Source organism: Telmatherina bonti, assembly GCF_933228915.1.
Source record: "Telmatherina bonti genome assembly, chromosome: 20".
Classification (NCBI taxonomy): Eukaryota; Metazoa; Chordata; class Actinopteri; order Atheriniformes; family Telmatherinidae; genus Telmatherina; species Telmatherina bonti.
Window position 1 is genome coordinate 12961113 of NC_136618.1, and position 15548 is coordinate 12976660.

At 36.6% G+C, this 15548-nt stretch overlaps 1 protein-coding gene across 4 annotated transcripts in view; it reads left to right on the forward strand.

The window, feature by feature from the left end:
* ctnnd2a (catenin (cadherin-associated protein), delta 2a) overlaps window positions 1-15548 on the forward strand; it is a gene marked incomplete at both ends in the record, with an annotated part of 230044 nt that overhangs the window by 173650 nt on the left and 40846 nt on the right. For all 4 annotated transcript variants that reach the window (XM_079259472.1, XM_079259473.1, XM_079259474.1 and 1 more), the window contains one exon: window positions 11424-11541. In XM_079259472.1, the coding sequence (XP_079115598.1) occupies window positions 11424-11541 (118 nt within the window). The remainder of the gene's footprint in view (window positions 1-11423; window positions 11542-15548) is intronic.

A 15548-nucleotide genomic window follows, 5' to 3' on the forward strand; every position in this document is an offset into this window, starting at 1 on the left:
AATGGCAGTACATGAGTTTAGTAAGTTTTGTGTCAAATGTAAAAAATGAAGACGTATATAGAACACCTTAAAAAAAAGTCTAACAAAGATTTGATCTTGACTTATTAAGGTTTTTGTTCAAACTGACCATCAGTCTGATGTAACTGACTGACTTAAATAGTTGATTGAATATTCTGATGTGTATATTCACTGTATAGCAGTTATTTTTATTTAATATTTACACCAAAAAAAGGATTCTAAATATAAAAAAATATATATATTTTTTATTACACATTAAATATAGCAACACTTGCACAAACTTGCATTCATTCCTTACATTCATGTAAATATGTTACATGGCTGCATGAAAATCCAGTTTCATCCACTGAATCTGATTTATTTTTCAAGTTGCTTATGCTAACCTGGTTCCACGTGTTCATGTCAATCAGTTCACATAATTGCAAACATGCAACTGCAGTAACCTCATTAAAGTAATCCTAAAATTTACACAAAGTTCAAGAGAATATGAATAGTACTCATTATCTGTGTATTTAAAACATAGGTGTAATGAGACTTTTTTTAAATTACAGATAAGCAATGTTTTTGTTTTGTTTATGTTTAGGTCACTGATCGGAACATTTATGTCATGAAACACATTCATCCTTTGAGGTTAGAAAAGTTGCATGGTTTGTGTGTTGTTTACACAGAAAACAAGCTTTGGTCCTTGATCCCTGCAACCGCATTTATTTATGTACACATACTCTCACACCAACCCCAGAGTGTTTGGATGTTTGAGGAAAATGTTCATTTGACTGTCTTTCTCTGAGCTGTGTATTCAGTTTGCCACCAACACGCCAACAGGCTGTGGATTAAACTCAAGCCCACTCACTTTCCAGGGCTCTTCTAGTTGTTTCAAATGGTTATCCCCAGCTTTTCCCCAGTTTCTCAAAAGTATTGTGAAAAACCATATTTATGATGTTATACATTTTGTTGTACATTTTCTCTTGGATAGTGTCGATAACAAAAAGAAACAAAAACATGAAACCAAAAGGCTCCAGTTGCAGTGGCCATTATTCTGTTTGTTTTAAATATGAACAATAATTATCTTATGGGTTATCATGAGTACTTGCTAGAGATGTCTGATATTATTGGCTTACCGATGTTATCAGCTTACTGACATTATTGGCCAATATCAACGTTAAAATGCAATGTTGGAAATTATTGGTATCAGTTTTTACTTTAATGACACAATGTTTACACCATATGTACATATTATGTCAAAATCTTCAGCTAAGTCTCCTCTAACTTAAAATGACAAAATAAGAGATGTCGTGCATAGTTTTATTTAGATAATTTCGTTTTAGTTGGTACAACTCGCTCCAAAAATATCTGTCTGTTGATCCCAGAGGTGGGAAAAATTGGTTTATTGGATTTTGGTAAAGCCAATTTCCAAACATCCCTAGTACATGCTTGCTAGTACTAGCTTACACATAGTTATTAATGTTTTTGATAGATCGTATACACAGGATAAAATAGTGCTAGATAGTGGGAAGAAACAATGGAGCATCAACACTTTCTCAACAAAAGCATCAGCCTGTTTCAGATGTTAACTTTATTGGTAAAATATCTCACATGTAACACAAGCATCATAAAGGGCATCCCAGTAACCTTGTGATGAGGGTAAACTTCCACCATGTGAACCTTATTTGGACCATTTTTCCAGTTTTATAATGCTGTTTTAGTTTGTTTTGGGTTTTTTTTTGTTTTTAAAAAAAAGGCTTTAGAAACACAACTCTTGTATACATTGGATATTTGATCTGCTAAACATAATTATTTAATTCATGCCACGGATGTTGCTTATGTACTTTCAAAGTGCGATGGAGATAAGTGATAAATGTTGCATATTGTACCTCCAATACATATTTACCTTTCTCATTTAGTACGTCGATTAATAGTCATTTTGTAACCCCTCTGTACTCCCCACTTGTCATGTTGGATAAGTGTCTGCTGAATGAATAGAAGTTCCATTTCTAGAGTAAACAAAGCAGACATTGTTTTAAGTAAAGTTCAGGAAGCACTAAGAGGGTGCATATGGATGAATATGGTCAGAGGGGGATGTTGTTATGGTAAAAGTGTTACAAACCCTCGGCTCTGCTAGGGGAAGAGGGGCAGCAACATTAAAGACATAAGATAAGTTGGGGGAAACACAAGATTTAATATTTCACCAACACTTTGGTGACAAAACAACCTTGCTGGCTCACAACACAAAACGATACAAAAAAACCAAAGAAAACCACACATCCAGAGGCCAACTACAAGGGCCGACAAAGGCAGCAACAACAAAACCAGCCAGTCTCAAGGTTCCCTTGGTAAGTGGTAAGCTGTTCCACACCAGTACAACAGCTGCCCTGAATGTTCATCCAAAGCTGGTTTAAATAGGGAAGCTCCAGCCAGCCAGCCAAGAAAGGGCCAATCACAGGCAGGGGATGGCACATCCAGGTGTGTCCTGCAGAGGCAGCCAATTGCAGAGATGTGATCGCTGCTTGTAGGAGTCTTCTTGAAATACATAAGAAGCTGAGGCCCGGGGCCGTAACAAAAAGTTAATTAAAAAAAAAAAAAAAAAAAAAAAGAAGTATAATAAATTTACACAAATATAAGACTTAACTGTGGGAATATGTTCACTATGTTATGATTTAATGGACTGAACTAAACATCTTTATTGCTTATTGCTTCATTGCTTCATTTAAATCTTGGTCAGACCCTGTAAAAGATGTTGTTTATGCAGCTCAGTGTTGTTTTCGATTGAGAAATTGTTTCAGAAAACCGCAACACAACAAAAGGAGATAAATATCTATTAAAATGAGCATCTAATTGTCAGAGTTTTACCAACAGTCAACACGCAGTAAGTCAGCTTTAAGGAAGTATCTTTTTTTAAGTTGTCTCTGCCAATATTGCTTATTAGTCTCATGTTGGTCTGTTCTTTTTGTAGTTTTGTTTGTGGAGAAAAGAAAACAGATTTATTACCACCAACTTTAAAAGCTAAGTTGTCATCAGGTTCTTGTGAAATCTTAAGATGTCTTACTTTTTTTTGTTAAGTTTATATTTTGGTGAGTCCCAAAACAGTTTATTGGAGTATAGTGCATGTGTGTGTGTCGGTACCTAAAGATGCGGGGGAAGATAGACGATGCTGTCACTGCACTGTTCAGAACTCTAAAGTTACAGATCAAATTGTAGAAACTGGGAAAGAAGAGGGCGGACAGGGAGCAGAGGAGGAGAAGTTGGAAAGATTAGAAGAGAGAGAATGTAGAAGTGGTAAACATTAAGAAGGAGAGACTAACATGGAGTGATGGAGGTGTTTCTTCTGTTCTCCAGCATTTCATTTTCTCCCATCTCACTGCCTTCCTGAGGGTTAAAGTGACACAAGACCACAATGTTCAGGTCCCTGTGTACCTCAGCTCAATTTCAGACCTCTCACCTCTCTCATTATCTCTTTGCTGTGTGTGTTTGTGTGTGTTTGTGTTGCATGAAAGAGTGTCTGTTTCTTTCTTCATACCTTTGTTCTCATGTGTCTCAGCATTTGAGCTTGTATTTACTGAAAATGTGTCTTAATATTACAGTCAGTTTGAGCACAAATGCCAGATCTCAAGACAAAAGTAAAAACATTAAACTAAATCAATCTCAAAAGTAACAGCTGGGAAGTGGGAGTGTTTGGTGTTTGGAAGAAATGCGAACATGGGTGTATGCTGCTGTGTGAACATGAGTGTGTGTGCAGTTTCTTGCTTGCTTTTGTCTTACTTTATGCATATATTGGATGTGGCAGGTGGTTCCAGCTACAGATGCAGTTTAATAAAATTCTGTGCATGTAATGCCCTCTCCTCCCCACACACACACATATATATGACTATACACACACAGTAAAGGTGCATGAAAAAATGGAGTCTCTACATTTTGGGGCAAAAACTGGCAAAAATTTACTATGTTGTAAATCTAAATTCTCTTTAGATTAATCTTTCCTTTTCAACATAAAGCAAGAAATGCAATAGCGTTACTGTAGAAATCCACAGTTGAAAGATAAAAACTACATTTATAAAAAATGTTAATGGTGTATTTTAGTATATTTTCAAAAATGGAAGTGATATGCAGTAACAGGTGCACTTTCTGCTTTTATAATGGCATAATAGAACAATTAGCAGGTAACATCTGTTAGATTCTCTACTTGGAGCCTATTTTCTCTACTCAGACACATTTTTTTTCCAGTCTCCAGTCATGATGAAACGCATGTGCCTGTGGTCAGAGACTTATTCCATTGACACTTAAGAAAATTTACCCACAATTTGTCCACATGCTTAGATTTTTTTCCAAAAATAAATACTTGGTAGTGTTGCAGGAACATTCTCACAAAGTGTAGCTTCTCTTTTAGAAAAAGAGCAGTATAGACAAATTACTCATTTGGGTCATATTCCTTCAACCATGTCTCAGTGAAACACATACCTCACCCTTTATATAATTTCCTTCTTAGTTCTTCAAATTCATTTTCTTAGCTAGCAGTCTTACATCACCATCGAAGCGATTGGAAGAAACTGCTTTTCTCTCTAGCTTGCTCCGGCTTTCAGTACCCTTCAGCTTTTGTGGGATTTGATGATACTTCTCTAAATACTTTGTTTTTTTTATTTGGATCTTTACCATGACACATCTTAATAGAGTCCACTTCAGTGCAAAGAGGAATTTATGCACAATGAACAAACAAAAGAAGCATTTTCTACCCAACACTGATGACTTCCAGTATTGTAAGCATTTAGCTATTTTTCACAATGGACATATGTTACACCTTTGACACAAAAATATGTTGGGGTTTTTTTCTATAACCATTGTATGCATCATTGGTACATCTAAGATGACATTAGAAGCAGTTCTCTTACTTTAACTCTGTTTTCCCCAACTTCTTTCTGCAAAAATAAGGCCAAAGCTATCAGAAAGATGGAGAGAGAGAGAGAGAGAAAGACTGGAAACTGACTGATCAGAGGATACAACACATCAGCCACAGTTTTATGGGGGCAAGCACAAAGTCTTCTACTCAGGGGTGTTCGTAGCTTCCAGAAAAAGGCTGTTTAACTCACTGCAGGTAGTTGGTTTGAAGCCAGGCAAGAGAGAAATCACTACCCACTGTCAAGACTTGTACACATACTTGAACTTTGTGTCTGTTTCTATAAATAATCACAAAATGATCCTAATATTTGCTTCTAGAAACACACATGCAAGCGAACAGTTAGTTTCTGAATATTTCAGACCACAGTTCAGTCAGGAACAGTTTAGTTTCCATATTTATTTTACTGATAATAATAGGCTTTTAAGCATGTGGGTGCCATCTGGTGATTACCCTCTGCTGCCTGTGCCCTTATTCACACACACAGAAACACACATGGACACTTGTGAAGAGCCATCACACACCAGCTGTTTGAGACAAAGTCACTCAGTAGTCATTTGTTCCTTTTGCAACAATGTCTAAAGCCATCTGTCTGAGAGTCACTCCTGATGTTTTTCCTACAATCTTGTCGAACTCTTATAAAAACTAAAACTTTGAGGGGAAAAAAAGTAAATTTCAATTTGTACAAAGGCTCTGGGTTCATTTCCTGACTTACTGTTGCACCCTGGAAAGAAAAATCAATACCAAATGAAAAATGTATAACCTGGCCATCTTTCAAACCATCTAATTGGTTTGAAAAACAGACAGGAAAAAAATTGAGATATTTAATGACTACAAACACAGCTTCTCCAGCATAGAAAATTTGTTTGTAAACTTTGTCTCTCAAATATGTGGACATCATTTTGCACAAAGTTAATGACTTGCCTTAAAGTTCACTGTAAAATTAAAGGCAAAATATATATTTTTGACTGATTACTTAAAAAGACTTCAACAGTTTAGCCTCATCTTATATTCAGAATCTTATTGCTCCTTGTTGACCACAGTGATGCCTGCTTCCCAGAGTGCTGACCTCATGTAATATGTGTGTGTGTATATACTCTCAGTAAAATATAGCTGAATTAGCTGCAGAGTTGTAGTGTTTAAATTGCACAAAGAGTGTTTTTTTACTATTTTGTGTTCATTTAATCATCATTTAATTAGAGAAAATTGGCAGTCTGGAAAGGCTTTATATGTTCACAGGTCAAGCAACCCATAAACTGTGTTGTCAGTCAGTTTCCTAACTGTTTAGATGTTTGACCAGAGAAAAGAAAAGATCTATTGAAAAATAGCCCAACATGGCATTGTGATGAGACTGCATGGTGACATCAGCTAGTGTATATATTTTAAAATGCAAATAATTAGATCCTTCATAAATATTCCTCATTAGGGCTATACCATAAGCTGCTGCCACATTTCATCTAATGTTATATTTATATGATTTAGTTGAATATTTGACTTATTAGTTATTTCTAATTTTAAAAAATAAATACAATTGTCAGTACTTTATTTTTCCATTGAATGGGAGAAAAATCCTTCTAAATGTCCTTAATATGAAGAAATTAGTAATCTTCCCCTAGAGAAGATGTACAGTCATCCTCAAATTTATTCATACCCTTTCATTAAAGAAACTGAAGACTTAAAAAAAGGAACAATGAAGGAAAAACAAAAAAAAATTGCTAAATTATAATTTAGTGAAATAAGATGCTGTTTTTTTATTTAACTGAGTTGAAAAATAATTTAAAAAAAAAAAAAAAACGAGCAAACAAATTAGTCCAGGACTAATTAGGGTACTTTTCTGACAAACAGTGAGGGAAAACACCTGTCAGCTGGTGCAGAAGTCTGACTGAGAGCTACACAAAACACTTGACTGTAGTAGAAACAACAAGGACTGTTCAAGAAAATATTAGCATATTATTGATGTAACATGTATTATATTATCATATTTGATTTAAAAATCTATATTTCTCTTGAACTGGGATTTAAAAAATAAATGATTTTCATTGCTTTTGTCAATTTCATATTATTTCACAGGCAGCTATATTTTTCCTTCTTTCATGGGAGAGTATGAAAACATTTACAGTACATTTTTATAAAATATTACAATGACACAGTCATAATTTCTTAAATTTTCCAAATATTCTGAGGCACATTTGAAAAATAAAGTTGCCTCCTTTTTGTTAATGACACAAATAATAATTTCCTGTTAGCTGCCACTAAAATCACTATTAAACTGAAAGAGAAGCTCAATCAAGCTCTGAGGCTTTTTACGCAGTTGGCTTGTAACTCTGCAGGCTTATAAGTTTGACTAAATTAGTGTGCAATGACATGAAATGTTAGTCTGTATTAGTCTTCTTGGGTAATAATGATTACCAGTAAAACTTAAGGACATCCACAGACATTATAATTCTGACACACACACACACACACACACACATATCAGTCAAAAGCTGTGATGTGCCTTCTGTGAACCATTTTTTTTTTCAGCTCAAGTGTTCACATTTCTTTAAGTTGCCACTTCCACACTTATCCTCCGCCATTGAAACTATTTATCCAAAGAGCTCTCTCAATACCAATTGGTGTTTTGTTTTTTTTTACATTCATGGAGGCAAACTAATTGGGAGTGTTCAAATCCAGACTGTGTTCTGCTCATACCACAATCTGTGTCGGATACCCCGAAGCTTTTCCTGAATGTGATATAATAGATGTGCAGTTTTACAACTAAGTGGAGTAAATAGTGGTAAGGGGTCAGCAAGCTGGTTTGCAAAACATTTCTCACCAAAAATTTAACACCATCTGTATTTACTTTTTTTATTGAAGAATTGTGGAGACAGAAATAATGACTCAGCAATGCCAACTCTTCTGGATGCACCATCCTCTGTGTCCAGTGCTTGACAAACATCAAGGTGCATGTGTAGCATACATTTTTGGGTTGCTTACAGTTGGCCCCTGTGGATCCATGTGGATATTTAACAAAGGCTATGTTAACAAATCTGTGGAAATATGTGCCTGATCTTAAGTGACAGCCATATACAAAGATTATACTTATCGGGGTTTTTTGAATTCTCAAACAAACAAGCATGGATTGTCATGGTATCACAGAGAACTGTGGGAGGACATGTTGCAACTGGGAAATGTTAGCTTTTTTTTTTTCCCCCACACAAAAAATGCTGACTTCACATTTGTGAATGGCTGTTCGAAAGGTGTGTTGTAGAAGGACACAATATATCATGTCTCTGTACAAAACCATAAGACTAATGAGTGCCTACAGTATGCACAAATATCCCAGATCCAAATGCAGGCACCTGAACATGCATACAGTAGCAATATTCATCTGAAGTCCAAGGAGAAGTTGTGCACAAGTAGGCTGAAATCACAACACAAACAAAAAACTGAATCTGAGAAAGAAACCATGCCAGTGAAATGGAAAATAGCTGCTTAATGTGCAAATGTGATATGTTAATGAGCCTTGTGCTCTGTATTGCGTATGTTAATTAATTAGCCAAGTGGAGCTAGAAGCATCTTAGTCTGGTGAAAGCTGTTGGTGTAAAACGATTATTCCGTTGCAGAGTAAATTTAAATTCATCAGACTTTTCTTTTTCTTGATCAACCACAAGAGTTTCGGTTGGATACAAATACCAAGAGTAACATTAAAATCAACCCAGTAACACTAACTTTACCCAAACAGACAGGACAGTAGGCTAAGTTAACTGAAAAGAGTTACCTAAAGAGTGGTTGTCACAGCATTATAGTTCCTATAGCTGCCATTACAAGGAGAAGATTCTCTTAAAATGAAGGTCTTTACAGGTTTCGGTTGAAAATTTAATAGAAATTTCCCCTCGCTGATACATAAACCTGAAGATGTTCCGACATTTTCTTTCCACCACGCTATGAGTTCTTTCCCTTGGTTTTTCCTCCTTCTTTGTCTTGCCTCCTATCTTTGTCGATCGGTGGCATCCAAAGTGTGGGTCCAGACGTAAAAAGGTTTTGTTTTACAGGGCAGATCTCTGCATTGCGTTTAGCAAAGGTGTAAAACACTCCAATCCCAACTGTTCACATTAAATTTTCAACACTTGTTCCTACTTGTTCAGTTTAACTGTCTGGCATTGTGTATGTGTGTGTGTTTCATAATATTTTTTGGTGGATACATACCCCCGTGTTGTGAATCTTCTGTCTGTTAAACATTTATGTTGCAGAGCCAAGTTCTTTCCCCTCTATCTATAATAAGGCATCAGATAAACAACTTGGTGAAAATGTCAGCAGGAGTCAGCATTTTCAAGACCACACACACTCACACAGTAAATAATTCATCTCCTCTCCTTTTCACCCACCCACATCCTGTCTTCAGTGCTTAAACATTAGTCAAGGTGAAGTGTTTGCTCTGCTCTGTTGTTTAATAACGACTTGACGCAGACTTGCGTCTCTGCTACGCAGCATTTCCATCAAGCGCTTGTTTGCCCATTAGCATTGAAAGTGACTTGACCTTCTTTTGGATGCCTGGTACCATGAACATGAAGTTTTAATTGAGTTCTTTCTCTCGGCCTCTCATCACTACAATTTATGGATAACCTCATCTCACAGACTACCGGAAACAGCTGCGGTTTCTTTATTATACCAGTGTGATGGATTTGCCTCCTCGTTCACACCACGGCAGTCTGCCTCATCTGTTCCTGCAATTTCACTTTTGAAGAATGGCATTTGAATTCCATGTAACAATTATGCTTTGTTCATTTTTTTTTTTTTCCCATTGCTTGCTATGCTTTGCCGGTCGTCTGTGCCCACACATAAAGCATAAATGAAAGTTTATGGCAATGCTCTCAAATAAAATCTTTAGCTGCTTTTAAACAAACGGCTGATGAGTAAAGAGAAACATAAAGACCAGTAAATTTACACAGAATTTTAGCTACAATTTTGAGCAGATGCTTTGGCAAAAACAGCCAAATAATAAAAGCTGTGAGGATGCAGTGTTGTTGCGCCTGCCCATTTATTTTCATTTTAGAAGACAACAATGTCCTACTCCACTGATGCTTCAGCTAAACTGACAAATTGTGCTACATATGGCTATACGGAGGAGGTTTACTGAGCGGTTGTGGCCATGAAGTTTTAAGACTACACAGTCTTTGTCTCTTGGGTAATTTTACACAGACTACCACACGTGTGTCACAACATGCTTATTAAAGCTTTAGTATCAATGTCCTTAAAGAGTTTGACAAGCAGGACACATGGAGACGCGTACTTAGAGCCACACATACAACATACTCACTCCGATACATTGCTTGTATTTGCTTTATTTTGACAATTTGGTTAATTTGTGGTTTAAACATCATTGGTTTAGTAAATATTAACCATGATTTTCACTGTCAGAAGTGCAATGTAGACGATACATTCACATGAATCATAGCATAATGGCATTGCACTCAAACGCTGCAGTGTCAGTATTACATTGTATTTGTCACTGTCATTTGAAGTGCATTTTAACCTGCAGTCTGTTACATTTGGTTCACAAAATGCACCATTAAATCTGGAGTCTTGTTGATGCATTTCCATCTGAAGCACCCTATGAAACATGGCTACCTGCACATTTGTATGTTGCTTTACTTCTCAATGGGTCAAAGTTAAAGGTTGGGTATTTTATGCTCTTATTACTCATGTATGATAAAATATACTTCATTGTCCCTGCAGAGTAAATTCTCTTGGGCTTAATGGACATGTCCATTAATACAGTCACAATACAACAATACAGTGTGACTCTCTACATATTAGGAACAGTGTTTACTGTATGCACAGACATATTCACACCCCTTACACCAATTCCCAGCACCCTGCACACACTTTACACGCGTCCCAAAACACTTGCATAAATGTATACAAGAACATGTTTGGATACTCGTATTTAGAAGCATGGTTTTATGTAAGGAGAACAGTGTAGTATTCATCCTAGCACATGCTTAACAGCTCAATTTCAAATATATATTTAATATAGTCAAATGAGTCACTGTCTGGTACCGAGATCATCTGTTTCACTAGCAACACTATGCTGAAACCCAAACAAATCCAACCCCAACACCACCCACCTGTACCTCCAATTCAGGCTGAATTTAATTCATTATGACTGCACAAATGGTAAGGCTGCCTCTCCAAGAAGCACTGGTGTGAGTGTTAGCTGTGAAGTCTGAAGTCGTTTTGGACTTGCGTCAAGTGTGTCAAATATAAAGCGAGCCTTGAGGGCATAGATTGAGATGTTTCAGGAATTTTAATCCTACTTTTCTTCTCCCCTTTCCATTTTTTTTTCCTGCACCTTTTTATTACCAGCTTTCTTCTTTGTCTCATCTGTCTTCATGTCTTATCTTCAGCCAGTTTTCTTTCTTTTCCAATTTGTTCTGCTCTTTCTGTTGAGCAAGTACACACACACACACACACACACACACACACGCACACGCATAGACTCTTTAAGGCAGCAGCATTTGTTTTCTGTGTGTTGCAGGAATGTAAGCTCAGCAGGTGAGGAGGCGAGACGAAGGATGAGGGAGTGTGACGGCCTGACAGATGCTCTGCTCTATGTTATCCAGACCTCTCTGGGCAGCAGCGAGATCGACAGCAAGGTGTGCACCCTTGTCACTCCCAATATCTTTGCTTGTGTTTATCAATTAAATGTGTATTTTTAAACCAGCCTGAACACAAAGTTGAAGCTTGAGACTTGCACTTTCTCTTCATCAAAGATACATAGGTGAAATAGTTGAAACACATGGGCAACTAAAAATGGCTGAACCTCCCTTTGCTGCAAAACTTACGGTTGGAACACTCAGCTCATCAGCGTGTTTTATTTAGGGTAAATTAAAGCACTCAAGTTCAAAGTATTGCAGCATTTCTTGCTGCCAATTAAACTCCCCGAGTGGGTTTATGTTCACTGTGCATTTTCCTGTGTGAGAACATGTTCAAGTTGGTGTGCAGTGGGCAAGTGTGCTGCTGTCACAGTATGTGTGGACTAGTCAATACTACATAAACAGTGTTGTGGATGGCTGACTTCTCAAGGTCTCTCTGTCTGCCAGCCTTTCTAAAAAAGGGCCATCCTTAATCACTGTTTAACCGTCCTCCCCTCATCACTATTTGACTGGAGTCGCCAGAGGCCTGTTGTCACCACAGTAACAAAGATTGATTGGCAAATAACCCACCAAATGGTCACCATTGCAAAAGTGCTTTGCATTAGCTATGTGCTCATTTTACACTATGCATCGCTTTGCTCGGTTTTACTTCTCACTTTGCACCTTTTTCTCTCACTGGCAGAGCATTTGGCTGCAGAGTTGTTGTCTGTTCTCTGTAAAATACATGTGATGAAACAGAAATACTGCAAAAAGTAACGACAATTATAGTTTATCAAGAATCAATGGAAGATATTTTACATTCTTAAAGTTTGAAACTTAGAAGTCATTCATTCATTCATTCATTCTTTCTTTCTTTCTTTCATTCATTCATTCAGTTTCTGAACCGCTTGTTCCAATTAGGTATCGCAGGGAAGCTGGAGCCTATCCCAGCAATCATTGAGTGAAAGGCAGAGGTACACCCTGGACAGGTCTCCAGTCCATTGCAGAATTAACACTATCAACTATTCACAAACACCTCGTATTTATAAAGTCACTCCTAGGGATAATTTACAGTAACTCAGTAACCTAACATGCATGTCTTTGGATGTTGGGAGGAAGCCAGAGTACCTGGAGAGAACCCACACATAGGGAGAACTTGCCCCCCTAGCTGAGGCTTGAGCCAACAACCTTCTTGCTGTGAGGCACAGTGCTAACCACTACGCTACTGTGCAGCCATAGAAGTAATTTGTTTAACATTTATTTTTGGGGAAAAGTTACAGTTTAAGATTAATGTCTGCAACTTAGTCAAACTCCAATTTGTGTGTAAGTGTAGTTAAAATATACATAAACTTGTTCCAGGAAATACTATGGGATGGATCACCTCTTTATTTAAAAAGTCAACATTAATGCTGAAGGACATACAGGCTCGTAATCAACATCTGGTGCCATCCACATGCTTATCCAGCCAAACAATATATAACTGCATCATGGCTCCAAAGTGAAAATAAGTTTATGCTAACCTGCAGGTCACCTGCTGTTCAGAGATGTCACCTGCTAAGAAAAAAAATGTGTTGCAATGTGTGATAGAAAACATGACCAGCACACCAAATCCAAAATTTTCATTTAGATATTTTCATACATTGAGTTAAGAGAGGACCTTATAACATGAATGGATATTGTTCGAATAGCCGCGTTTTCGCAATATACTAGCTACCAACATGCTTTTGTGTGAACTAGGTAACAAAAAAAGTTTGTATTTCCATGCAGCTGCTTGTAAAATGAACCATCCTCCACTGTGCAGGACTCCTCGTGCAGTGTGGGTTGAAGATTTGCCAATAATTGTATACAGTGCACTGAACTTTCAGAATCAATCACTTCTCTATTGGTGTTCTAACTTTTAGTCCAGGAGAGTAAAAATATAATGTAGATGTTGTTCTGTGTTGAGGATAATTTGCAAATGTGTTAGGGCTGGGTGATTAATCGATTTAATCGATTTAATCAATTAATTCAAATTTGCTGTTTATGACGATTTATTTTTATGAAAATCTGGATTTTTTTTTTTTTTTTTTTTTTGCTCAGCCAGCACCCTTTGGACTTCTGTACCTTATAGTGACTTCAGCACGTTCCCACTGGTTTCCCACAGAAATGCATAAACACAACAACATGGCAGCTAGAAACATACAAGAAGTGCCACCTCTGCGTTTCCATTACATTTTGTTGCAAAATAAAAACGATATTTGTACGTTTCGACAAACAGTTGTGATTTGTGGGTGTTTCCGTTGAACAATGTTTAGCACATTAGCATCATGTTTCGTAATTGCGGTTAATGCAAAGTGGGCACGTAGCATTATTTTATGCTTTTCTACTTGCTGGGGAGAATTTGCTTCGGATTTTTGAAGCTTTTCTCCCTCATTTTCTTTTCTAAAACTCTGAAATTAGCTGTTGTTTATTCCACACCGCGCCATCTTTACCGGGAATTAACTGGTCACGTCCCCCCACGTCACATCTGCGGACACGTAAACGTAAAGAAAGTGTTTCCATTACACTTTTGCAATATAGTTTTGTATTGAAATGTCTGAAAAACCACCTCTTGAGATCGTAAAAACTTTTATAGCAGCAGTTTTTATGGCGATATTTAGTTTTTGTGCAGTTCTAGGTGTGATGGAAACGCAGGGTTTTCAGTGTGGGAGGGGGCACTGTCACATGCCACAGGGGTCTGAACCCAGATGCAGCTGACAGGCTCGTCTTTCTTGCCAAAAATGTGTAAATCAAACAAAAAAACACCAAGAATGTAATAATGCAAGTATGTTAGAAATATAGCTTTAATAACATTCAGGGATTTTTTTATAAATAGTATTTTGTATCAAAGAGGTCAATTTTCTCGAAACACATATTAAGTGTAAAGAAACATTCATTTTTATTCCCTCATTGCCAATGTGGGAAATTGTTTTGGTTATTTAATGTCAAAATACTATTTTCACTATTTTTCTTCCAAGACGAGGCATTTTTATTTATTTATCAGTTTTTTATTTTAGATTAAAATTACACAAGTGAAGTGAGGCCTATTCTTAAATGTATGATCAAAACTTAAAAACTATCTCACAGTGGAATCGCACTAAATACAAACATGTTGTTTCTTATAATGTTTACAGTGGCGGCGCCTACATCTCTTTTTATAATCTTGTTTAACAGCTTGTTTAGTTGCACTTTAAATTTAGGTAAACTTTTAGGCTGATCGCAATAAAAGCATTTTTGAAAAAGAATAATTTTTGACATTTGTAATTTTTTTTTCTTTTCTTTACCGTAAAGGTAAAAAAAAAATCAATTAAAATCGGAAATCGGATTTGGTTTTAAAAAAATCGGAGATTTTATTTTTTGGCCCTATTGCCCAGCCCTAAAATGTGTACATATGTGTCTAGGCTTGTGAAATGTCCAAGTATTTATTGTGCAACAACAGAAAGGAAAAATAAAATCCCTAAAATCTTTGCTGCTTGGTGTTTTTATACTTGTGATTAGTTTGTTTCAACCTCTATTTAAACCCAGCTGACGTTGTCTCTCACTTTCTAAAAACATCTTAAAAATACATAAAACCTTCTCCTGTGTTTGCACCAGAAGAGGGAGGAGGGGAGAGGTCAACTGAGGTTGTACACCAGCAGCAAGCCTGAAGCATAATACGAGAAAACATAATCTCCAAATTGTAATGCTTGTTTTGTTGTGAGGTCCACAGATGCAAGGACATTTTGGGTAGATTTAAACCAGTTTCTCATTATACTGCTGCAGTTCACTGCCCAACAATCTGTTTTAAAAAAAAAAGAAACACTGATTAAAATTTATGGTGAAATACCCCAAAAACTTTCTCATATCTTTTTATGTACACAGCCAAATCTAAGCAAACCATAGATAGCATGATAGATAATATGGTGTTAGTGTAAGAAAGAAAGATAGATAGATAGATAGATAGATAATGTGGTGTTGATATTTTCTCGCTTAGTGGTTACTACTGCAACCTACTGAGAAGTTTATAACTG